The sequence below is a fragment of the Rhinichthys klamathensis genome, unplaced genomic scaffold (genome assembly GCF_029890125.1).
Source record: "Rhinichthys klamathensis goyatoka isolate OS25496 unplaced genomic scaffold, OSU_Roscu_1.1 h1tg000786l_1, whole genome shotgun sequence".
Classification (NCBI taxonomy): domain Eukaryota; kingdom Metazoa; phylum Chordata; class Actinopteri; order Cypriniformes; family Leuciscidae; genus Rhinichthys; species Rhinichthys klamathensis.
This window is the reverse complement of record NW_026607183.1, coordinates 951743-963893: the sequence shown is the minus strand read 5'-3', so window position 1 is coordinate 963893 and position 12151 is coordinate 951743. Positions and strand designations below refer to the sequence as shown.

The window sequence follows — 12151 nt, the reverse complement described above, 5'->3', positions numbered from 1 at the left end:
ACTCACCTTTTCTGAACTAATTATGATTGAGGTCCTCAGATAGATTACTTTCTGTTCAAAAGCTTGCTTATCCAGAATGGACAGACCTTTCAGTGTAAGTCGTACTGATATGCTCCATATGCTGGTTTGGTGAGAAACTCCTATTTGAACAAGAACTTCACTTCTGCAGGACGCTCTGGCAATGAAATCAGTGTCCTTGAGAGTGAGGAGTGAGTTTCCTGGTCAAAAGGTTATATCTTGAGTGAGTCTGGAACATTTAAAACTTTATTCAAGTGAGATCTTAGAAGAAAATGAATTTACCGTCTCCACTCAGCAGGTGATCTCAGTTGAGAGACAGAGAAACCAAATCCTGCTGTGGAGAAACATGAACCGGTTGTGTGTGTGTGCTGGAATGTTCTGTTGCTTTTAACACAAAACCCTCTAGACCCCTAAAGATCTGTCTTTAGCTGTCAATATTCAGTGTTATAAATGAAATACAAGTTATTGAAGGAAAATTATTTTAGCTTATTAGTGATTCATGAAACTTAGACTAAATGGTGCTTTCAACTTTATCTCAGATCATGTTTCTTCTAAAATTCCTTATAGGAGAAATACATAGACAAAATAGAGACACAAATTATTGACACAGAAAAAGTAGAGCGCTACAAAATGAATCTTGATAGCATATAGTGCAGATAATAAGTTGGAAGGTTTTTTGATTGCAGACTTTGGTTGGCTAATATGAGCACAGTTGAGACATTATTGAGATCTCTTCTGAAACTCTTGAAGAGACAAAAGTGAGATTAACTAATGCGATATGGTCTTTAATATTTTTGTTCTTTAGGAGAAACAGTTGAAATATTTAGAGGGATCTTCTTGATATATTTATAGAATTGATATAATTAATTGAATTGATACTTTCAGCAAGGACACATTAAATTGACCAAGAGACAGTCATTTATTTTAATTTGTAATAATTTACAATATTGCTGTTTTTAATGGAACATAGAGACTTAAAAAACCTCTTACTGACCACATTTTGTCTAAGTAGGCTACTAGGCTTGTTAGGGCTTGAAACACAGTCATGGTTATATAGTTTGTGAATCTTCATATTTGATTACCAAAATGGTGGTAATTTGTTTTCTCTTCATAATTAGTTATTTTCATGGAGTCAGTAAAGCACCTGTAACTTAATATTTGATCGATTATTGAAACATCCTGTTGGTAGCTGTATACAGATCATCCGTTAATTGCGGAAATGCGTAATTAATGTGCAAATGCTTGCCAGATGTTTTAAAGTCCCTTGCTGTTTGAAAAGAAGTCATGCTTGAATGTGAGGCCTGGTTTGGATATATGTGTGTTTATGTAGGATAATACAGGGCCAAATGCAATGATCTGTGTGATCACTATACAACAGAAGACACGTGCCTCTAGACGCTGAGAGACGGGCAGACAGTTGCTGTACAGTTACAGTATACGCAAAACTATCTTTTTCTCTGATCGGACACACAGTTCGCTTAAACGTTTTGTAACTGCTCTGTCTAACCCATTAAAGAGGATTTCCCAATGAAAGGACAGGGGATATTCATGAGAAACTGCTGCTTTTCCTCGAAGCATTCATAACCCTGAGAGATAACCAAATGACTTTACCATGCATTGAGACAAAGTAAAAGGAATAAGAGAGTATGAAAATACCCAATCTTTATTGTGTTATGTTTCCTTTGAGACTCATTTGCGCATTTATAAGCAGTACGAGTTTATATCTTAAATTAAAAGGTCTAACTGTGACAATAATCCTCTTATTTACTTCTGAGGGGAAAAAGACACTATGTAGGGGACCTTGTGAGGTCTTGTCAGGTGTCGTCTGCAGAACGCATCAGAGATCCCAGGAAAGATAGCTATGGTTATTAGATTTCCGTTCACCTCTGATCGCTCTGGCCCAATAATTAAGGCCATCAGTTTATATGTAATACATCTCAGTATTTAAATGGAAGTCAGTAAGAGATGTGTTTTATATAGCTGAATGAATTAATGGATTGTCATAAATCCCATACATTAAAATACTCATGGGAGGAGTCTTGGGAGCTGGTCCATTTTAACTTGAGCCAATAACCAACCAGAACACCTCAGAATAACATTGTGCAATGGGGAGAAACAGTTTTAGTGACAATTTTAATATATGTATATATAACTTTTTTTTTTTTTTTTTACAAATAGGTACATAAAATATTTTGAAAATATAAAATATTGTAAATATTTATTTTAAAAATTTTACAAATAGGTACATAAAATATTTTGAAAATATAAAATATTGTAAATATTTATTTTTAAAATGTATGTATATTTTCAAACCTAGGATATTTTAATTTATTTGTAAACGTTACATTTTTTTTTTTAGCATTTTTTTTATCTGCAACAAAGATCAACAAATTACAAAACAAAACAAAAGATTTTATCATAGAAATCATGATTTATCTAACCGGGCAAAATTCAACTAGTTGGGTATATTACATTTTTTTCAAATTAGACTGAACAATGAATTTAAAAAATGCGAGACACAGGGCAGTGGAATGAAAAAAAAAAACCATGCAAGATATCAGAATTATGGGAGTAACTTCCATTAAACTGTAAACAATCAGCGAAAGGTTCGCTCTATGAAAGCAATGTGTTTTCAAAAACTGGGTACAGTGAAATTACATTATTCTACTCACCTCTCAGCCATTGAACATTAAAAGGACATTTAAAAGTGTAAAAGCATTAACAAATTCCTGGTTAAATTTATCTGCTTTAACCATTCCGGTAAACACAGCTAATCGGGATTAAAAGTGAAAGAAGAGACAATTACATTTTAAAGCATCCGTGTGAAAACGAACCTGGAAAGAGATGTGAGGATTTGGGGAGAAAATGGTAAAATACATGTCTTGCTCATGTTTAATTTAAAAAAACATTAGAAAAGCATTACAGTGGAATACAATAATACAATACATGTCTGTGTTGTACATTATTTGTGGCATTCAATATACAGAATATGTTCAGCTCAAAACCCTCTTTAAAAGATATAAATGTTTAAATATTACACAACACAAACTGAATTAGTTCAACAACCTTTTAAAATAGTCTTTCCATTTGCTTTCCATTTCCTGTTGTTTATTCTTGTTTTATTTCTAGATGTTTTTCATCGTTCTGTTCCCTGTTCCTGTTTCCCAGTCAGGGCCAGAGCAAGATTAATGGCAGAGGTCTGGATACAAAACAGATCTAGAGGTAGAAAGATTTAAAAAGACAAAGAGAACGATCACCAGGTGTGAAACGTAGAAAACAGGGGCCTAAACAAGCTGAACAGATGGCGGAGTGGATGTTTATTCTCAGATGTATTTGTGTGTGTGTTTCAGCGTGCATGTCAGTCCTTATCAAGACACACATTTTAGCCACAGCAAACACATTGTAGTTTTGTGAAATCACTTAAAGGCATAGAAAATTCTGGCATCTTTCTCTGCAAACCTGTATAAGCGAGTGGACAGCACCACAGTTAGAACGCCTAACGTCTCAGAACATCTGTAAATCTGTCCTTGTCTTTCCACAGGAAAGATGTTGTCAGCACTCTGTATTATTATGGGATGTTTGCTTGAGGTCAGTGCCGTGTCGTCCAGTCAAAGGTTGTTAGAGAGAAGAAAACAGAAAGAAGAAAACAGATGGAGATGGGTGAAAATATATATATGTTCTCATTTGATAACATTAAAAATACAGATTTTTTATAATATTAGATAGTTGATGTTCAAATTATAGTCAGATGTGAAGTTCATCTGGTGATGCTGTGTTGCCTTAGAAACCAAGCGTGGGTGTGGCCTGAACCTTTGCAATGGCGACCCATCCTTGGTTTCTGAGGCTTTGCAGAAAACACACTATCAAATAATTGTATTTACTGATTGATTTATAAGATAAGTTTCTATGAACTTATTGCGAAACATTTTTGCTTTCACCATTTTAAGTTTGTGCGCAAACCTGTCGAGCAGAAGGCAGCCGTTTGGACCAGCTTGTACTTATTACCTGAGTATGAGCGCTGCATGGTGTGTGTTTGTTTGTGTGTGTGGGGGTTTATATAAGTGGGTTTGTTTGTGTGGTTTGTCTGTTTATGTCTGTGTGATGACATTTTTCTTACAATTATGTTAAAATGACGCACAATGGCATGAGACAGGAAACATTTTTACAGAAAGTCTTTCACAGATCTAACCAGCATGCTGGAGAGAGGGAACTTATCAAAATATAAAGAGGAAGTAGATGGATAAAGAAAGACAGATTTTCCAGATGGATTTAAAGTAAAATATTAGTAGGAAATTATTAGCATATTAATTTCCAAAACACAATATAAAGATTGTTATAGTCTACATGGATGCTCAGGGTTTTTCTTTCTTTCTTTCTTTCTTTCTTTCTTTCTTTCTTTCTTTCTTTCTTTCTTTCTTTCTTTCTTTCTTTCTTTCTTTCTTTCTTTCTTTCTTTCTTTCTTTCTTTTGTCTTTTCAGATATAAACGAGTGTGCGGACGAGAATGGCGGATGTGAAGGCACGTGCTGTAACACTATCGGCAGTTATTACTGCAGGTGTCCTGATGGTAGTGAACTCGGAGATGATGGGAAATCCTGCCAAGGTAAGCGCACACTCACATCCGTGTTTATATTATGTTTCGGAAGACAATTAACCTCTCTATAATCAGAGTGACCCGCTTAAAACAAACATTCGAGAAAGGAGCCCACATTATTCATATCTAAAAATAAGCAGCAGTAAATTAAAGGGGACCTATTATGCAAAATTCACTTTTACATGGTGTTTGAGCATAAATTTGTGTCAGCACAACCACCCTATAATGGTAAAAATCCACCCACTGTTTTTTTTTAATCCACATAAATCATAAGCAGTGTCTCAGAACAAGCCGTTTGCAGATTCTAGCATATGTGACCTCACAAATAATTAGGCCCCGCCCACGACTGCTGACAGACTCCGCCCTATTAGCATAGACCCGCCCTGAGTGAGCTGTACACAGTCCGCCATGTTTATCTCCTCGCCAGAGCATTTAACAATTCTTTTTAAAGCTACTAAAGTTATTCAATTAGGAGCAGTGAGTGATTTTCTGTTTTTCTTTAGTTGTTTGATTCATATTATCAGCATATTTAGCAGTAGATACTGTAGTGCTTTCACTTTAATACACAGATCTAATATACACATGCGATTTCTTTACCTGCTGTTCACGTTCACAGACATAACCGACTGCGTTCATGTGAACTTGTGTGTATTTGACAGAATACGACGTGAAAGAGAACTTAATTTTATACTTACGGGACGCGCCTTCTGACATTCAGAAAACCATATATCAGAAGTTTAGACTGATATGGCTTTAAAACGGATGCAGATAATAAACTTTCATGATGATGAAGAACATTTTGAGACTTTTTTGACCAGGTAATAATGCTTTGAACTGTCATGATCATAAATAAATTAAGTAAAGTAAGTAAGTAAAGAGTAGTTTGCAATGCTCTCTGTTAATGTAATCCAGGAATTACCCTTTAATCAATCCTGTGCATGTGAGTGCATCGGGGGCTTGTTTAGGCCATTAGTTTTGGCTAGGTTTCATCATGAGATGAAAGATGATGTATAATGGGCTTTGTGTGGGCAGTAGTGCCTGAATGTGCTGAGAGAGACGGTTCTACATCTGTGTCCATCTCAGCTGTTAGTGTGTAAGTGTGGGGATGATGATCCTGCCTGCTGTCTCAGGTCCTGCTGGACTGAAAGGCTACAGGTGAGGAAACAGGTGTATGAGAGATGCCACATTTACACCGTAAAGATGGCACAGATGCACTTAGGTGTCTTTACAAAGACTGTTTTATGCTGCTGGCATAAATATATTTACACAGCAATTTCAATAGTAAATTTTATACTAGGGGCTAAGTTGGGTCAGAGCAGGCATCATTTAGTCTTGCTTTTGCTTTTTTTCAGCATTACGTCTTTACACCGAATTTTGAGCAGGCACAGAGCAGCCTTAAATCAGACGCCAGCCTAGCTAGAAAAAGAGAGAACATAACACAGAGCTGCAGCAGTTCTGTTATTAGGTCATTCTGATGAAGAAATACTATAGAAAACTCAAATCAATGAAGGCTGGTTAAATTAGAACTGTTAATAATTTGATTATGTTTATTTGCATGGGCAAATATTGAAGAAAATGTGGAAGTTTGTTTGAAAGATGTTTTTTTTTATGATTTCAACTATATCCACTATCTAGTAATTTATTGTAAATTCACAGTGGTATTTTGTAATTGATATTTGATAGTCTTCATGTCTTGTAACATGACATGTGTGCATCTTCTGACTCTGTAATGGTTGCTTTCGATTTTTGGGAAATAGTCAGATGGCTGTAATTGAATTCATTAGGGTCAGAAGGTTTAATTATTGCTAATGAACCACATTCAATAATCCAGTCATGGGGCAGGCAGTACAGCACTTGACCCATAGTTGACTGCATACATGTAGGAATCTGTAGGAATTCATCCCATGCAAGAGTCTGACAAAACCCATGTAACACTGAGAAAATTGTAAATGATCTCTCAAATAGCTTTACAATATCATGTATTTTTGAACATTTGCAATGGCTCTCAACAATATATCATTACAGTGAAGTAACTTGTGTTGATCTTGGACAGAGTTCTTTGACAAAGCAGTTTGAATTAGTACATTATATGTGAATGTGTTCAGCAGATGTTACAGTATATGCTGTAATTACTTAGGAATGAATGATCAGGTATCATACAGCAGCTAACTTATTAACATAGCAAATTTCTCTGAGAATTCAAAAGTTTGACATTTTAAAGTTGTCATTGTTAATTTTCTAAACAATTTTCATTTTAACAAAGTTATATTTTCAATACAAAAACCTAAAAACAAAAGTGAGATCTGACAGCTCATTTCTGTTCTGACAGTGTGAATTTATGATAGGAAATCTGTGTTTTAAAAAATAGAGATTCTTATGATGTCATAAGCGGATGTATAGGATGAATTCACTTTTGTTCACTACAGACTTATCCATAACTCCACAATCCTTACACTTTTCCCCTCAAACTTTACCTAAGGCTTCTTTTAAATACGTTTTTAAAAGCAAACATCTGTTAAAGCATTAAAGAATTGTATGGCATGAAACAAGGCTGGTCACCATTAATCTCATGTATATAAGCACATTCCTCATACTGACAGTTTTACTATTACGATTTATGGCAAATCTCTAATGCATTGAACATGATAATGTTTCATACAGAACAGAACGAAAAAGTAATATTTCCAAAAAAGTACCCGTATTGTCATTTTTTTCCAAGTACCATGCTTACTAGCAGAAAATCATTGATTAAATTATTTATAAAATAATATATTAATTATTATTTTGTATTTACCAGTGATTTTACCACTTGGATTTATTTTTTGCTGTACACAGCCCCTAACAGGAACGATCTCCAATGCTGTTGCATTTTGACCCACAGCCATATTTAGACATTACGTGAATGAATGAACGAATGAATGAATTTAGAGACAAATCAAATTTAAGAGGACCTATTATGCCCTTTTACAAAGTCTTGATTTTGTTTTTGGGGTCTACTACAGTTGTGATGGCATTATAGAAGAAAACTCAGCTGTTATCTTGGAAAAAGAAGGTTGCAAAAAGTATTTAATAACAGGGAGCCAATAATTATGGCATATGTGTTTTGGAGAAAAACATTGATTTCATAATGTGTTCAAAAAAATTGTTAAAATTTCTTTCTTGTTGCATTGTTGCAGCACCCCTTTTCACAGTCTGTCAGTAATGGTTTATTTAGTTCCAGTCTCTATGAAGCCACTCCTTCCAAAAAGCGAAGTGTGCTCTGACTGGTCATCTCACTCAGTGTGTTGTGATTGGTTAACCGCTTCGAGCGGGTTTCAGAAATATCACGCCCCAACCATAACTGCATTAGATCCAGGTGGGAAAAAACAGCGTCTCTTGGACATGGCGAAAACACACTAGTAACGCAACTCAACTAGACCTCGCTTCCTTTATTTTGCGCATGAATTGGGCAGGAACATTTTAGTGAGGTCAGAAACAGTGTTTCCCTTTCGTAGTCACTCCGAGTTACGTCGGATGACGGAGAATGGGGGTTTCGCTAGAAAGCCAGTCCTCTTCGAGTATTAAAAAACGAGCCAATGGCAAAGAAATGCCATGGGTCTGCGGAATTTGCATAATGTATCTCCGCCTCACCGCGTGAGTATTTAAGGAGAGACACCTGCAACAGCAGATCATGTTTTCGCTTCGGAGCCAAGAGAACCTCTTCACTCCACAGCCACAAGACCTGAGTTTACAAGTGACTCACCTCTTCGAGACGAGCGAACTCTCCAGTGTTGGTGTGACGGCGGTACCCAGCGAGTCTTCACATTGCCTGCGATCTGTGCAGTGGTCTGCCAGACTTTGTGTTTTCTCCCTGGTCGCCTCAGCATTGCAGAGTTTTCCTCTCCTAAAAGAGCTGCACGTGGCACGTCTTTTTAAAGTTGTCTCGCCCGTGATCTTCTGGTTGCGGTTGATATCTGTCATCTTCTGATGGGCACGAGCGCTGCTTTGTGTGTCTGGGCTTTGAGCACGCTAAAGCAGCGCTCGTGGATGACTCATGTTCCTTCTGTGGGAACATGGCCATCGCAACACTTAGATTGAGACTCAATGATCTATCAGTGAGAGTCCCCGCGTCCACCACCCGTCCTGCTTCCTCCACGAGAGGTGGTAGTTCGGCTGGGGGACAGGGTGATCTGAGGGTAACGGTGTGCAGCAATCCGACGATGCGTCCTCGGACCACGCCCCCCTCCGCTGTGTTGCAACCCGCGAGTGCCGCGGTGATTCAGGCGGGCGCTTCTTCGGAAGCTCCGCGTGTTTCATTCGGCGCTCCAAAAGAGGACGCGATGTCGATCGCGGCATCACAAGGTGGGCTCGATTCTTCGGGAAGTGAGGATGCGGCTGCGTTGCCTCCCTCGGGAGTCCCAGCGTTGCCCGTGTCGGATCCCGAGATGACAGCCATGCTGTCCCGGGCAGCCGTGAGCATCGGGCTAGAGTGGAACCCTCCGCCCTGCCCCGAGCGCTCGCGGCTGGACGATTGGTTTTTGGGTGCGGCTGCCGCCTCTCGGCCTCAGCCAACCCCAATTCCTTTCTTCCTGGAGCTGCATGAGGAGCTGTCGAGATCATGGAAGGCTCCTTTGACCTCCCGTGAACGCTCGTCAGCTTTCTCCGCCTTTCCTCCCCTCGATGGCGCAGCTGCCCATGGGTACACTGGGATTCCCCCGGTGGAGCGCTCTGTTGCGATGCAACTGTGTCCTCAGAGCGCCTCCTCTCGTGGTAATCCTAAGCACCCGTCCAAGGCCTGTAGATTCTCGTCATCTATGGTGGCGAGGTCTCACAGAGCTGCAGGACAGGCGGCTGCTGCTATGCATGCTATGAGCACCTTGCAGGTCTACCAGGCCCAGCTGCTCAGAGACATGCACGAGGGCAGGACTGACCCAGGGACGTTCGACGAACTGCGTGCCGCCACTGACCTCGCTCTCCGGGCGACGAAAGTGGCCTCACGCTCCCTGGGTCAGGTGATGGCCACTAATGTGGTCCAGGAGCGTCACCTTTGGCTGAACCTGGCCGATATGCGGGACGTTGAGCGGACTCGTCTGCTCGACGCCCCCATATCCCAGGCCGGCCTCTTCGGCGGAGCGGTTGAAGACTTCGTCCAGCAGTTTTCAACCGCACAGAAGCAGTCTGAGGCGATTAAACATATTCTGCCCCGACGGCCAGCTGCTGCCTCCACCCAGCCGTCGGCACAGACGCCTCAGCCTGCTCGCCGCCGAGGGCGCCCTCCTGTGGCTCCCGCCCCTCCCGCACGGCCCCAGCAGCAGCCTTCACCCGGGCCGCATCGTGGAGGAAGCCGCAGGAAGGCGCCCCAGCCCCCTCAGGCCCCGCGCCCCGCTAAACGCCAGGCTAAGCGGCGTTTCTGAGACGGGCAGCTCAGTGATGGCATCGGATCTTTCCCAGGAGGCGGTAGCAGGCCCCCTCCTTCCCCCGGTGGAGGGCCGGGGGAGAATCTTTTGTTCTCCACTCCCCGCTGCTCACCCACGGGTGGGCAGCACCCTATTGTGGTTAAAGAAAGATCTGACACCATCACTGAGCACACAGAGCAGGATGACAGTGCGCGACGCCCCCGTGCCTCGCCACTCTCGTCCTCCTCTGTCCCTGAGGGCGAGGATGACAGTGCGTGCCGTCCCCGGACCACACCACTCTCATCCCCCTCTATCGCCAGACCCCTGGCAGAGCAGACCCCCGTGGAACGCTGGTCCTTCCCTGGTCTCCTCTGTCAGGGCGTGGAGCTTGGCTGTGCACACGCTCAGGGCCGCTATGCCACCCTTGCCTGTGCCGGTCACTCCGCTTCGCTGCCCCTCCGGGGGGACGCCTGTGGCTCGGATGATTCCACTGGATCAGTTTTTGGGGGCTTGGTTAGAGCTCCCCAATCTGTCCCGTTGGGTCGCCCAAACTATCAGGCTCGGCTATGCGATTCAGTTCGCACGGTCTCCTCCCCGCTTCAGGGGAGTCCGCTTTACTATGGTCGGTGGCAATGCCCCGGTCATGAGAGCGGAGGTTGCTACCCTGCTGGCGAAGGGTGCAATCGAGGCTGTCCCTCCAGCCGAGATGAGGTCAGGGTTCTACAGCCCCTACTTCATTGTCCCCAAGAAAACCGGTGGGTTACGGCCAATCCTGGACTTGCGCGTCTTGAACCGCTCCCTTCACAGGCTGCCGTTCAAGATGCTCACCGCCAAACGCATTTTCGAATGCGTGCGGCCACAGGATTGGTTTGCAGTGATAGACCTGAAGGACGCCTACTTTCATGTCTCCATTTTACCTCGACACAGACCGTTTCTTCGGTTTGCTTTCGAGGGGCAGGCATACCAGTACGCGGTTCTCCCATTCGGGTTGGCTCTGTCTCCTCGCGTCTTTACGAAGGTCGTCGAGGCAGCCATTGTTCCCCTACGCGAACACGGGGTTCGCATCCTGAATTATCTCGACGACTGGCTAATATTAGCTCACTCTCGAGATCAGGTTTGCGAACACAGAGACCTTGTGCTCCGGCACCTAGCCCGTCTGGGCCTTCGGGTCAACTGGGAGAAGAGCAAACTTTGCCCCGTGCAGAGGATCTCTTTTCTCGGTATGTCTGCGCAGCTTACGAGCGAGCGCGCACACTCACTGCTGACTTGTCTTCGACAGTTCGAGGGCAAGAGTGCCGTCCCACTGAAACTTTTTCAGAGGCTCCTGGGGCATATGGCATCCGCAGCTGCGGCAACGCCACTCAGATTGCTTCATATGAGACCGCTTCAGCTGTGGCTTCGCGATCGGGTCCCGAGGTGGGCATGGCATCGCGGTACGCTCAGAGTTCCAATAACTCCGACCTGCCGTCAGACCTTCACCCCGTGGCGGAACCTCAGCTTTCTACGGGCCGGAGTTCCCCTAGAACGAGTTTCCAGGCATGTTGTTGTCTCCACAGATGCCTCTGCCACGGGCTGGGGCGCCATGTGCAATGGACATGCAGCCGCGGGCTCCTGGACAGGACCCCAGCGCCTCATGCATGTCAATTGCCTCGAGTTGCTGGCAGTACGCCTTGCCCTGCACCGCTTCCACGCGTTGCTCCTGGGTCAACACGTACTTGTCCGCTCGGACAATACCACGACTGTAGCGTACATCAACCGTCAGGGTGGTCTACGCTCTCGCCGTATGTCGCAACTCGCACGCCACCTCCTCTTATGGAGTCAGAAGCACCTGAGGTCCCTTCGTGCTATTTACATTCCAGGAGTGCGGAACCTTGCAGCCGACGAGCTGTCACGGCTCCGGCCAACCTCTGGCGAATGGCGACTCCATCCCCAGTCGGTCCAGCTGATATGGGACCAGTTCGGGGACGCACAGATAGATCTGTTTGCCTCCCACAACTCATTCCATTGCGCCCTGTATTACTCCCTGACCGAGGGCACGCTCGGCACGGATGCACTGGCGCACAGCTGGCCGCAGGGCCTACGCAAGTATGCGTTTCCCCCAGTGAGCCTTCTCGCACGTACTCTGTGCAAGATCAAGGAGGACATGGAGCAGGTCATTTTGGTCGC

The 12151-nt window shown here is 43.3% G+C and overlaps 1 protein-coding gene across 2 annotated transcripts in view; it reads left to right on the top strand.

Annotated features, from left to right (window-relative positions):
* The window catches only part of megf6 (multiple EGF like domains 6), a 59432-nt gene that overhangs the window by 15999 nt on the left and 31282 nt on the right, over positions 1 to 12151 (top strand). For both annotated transcript variants that reach the window (XM_056243342.1, XM_056243341.1), the window contains exon 5: positions 4497 to 4619. In XM_056243342.1, the coding sequence (XP_056099317.1) occupies positions 4497 to 4619 (123 nt within the window). The remainder of the gene's footprint in view (positions 1 to 4496; positions 4620 to 12151) is intronic.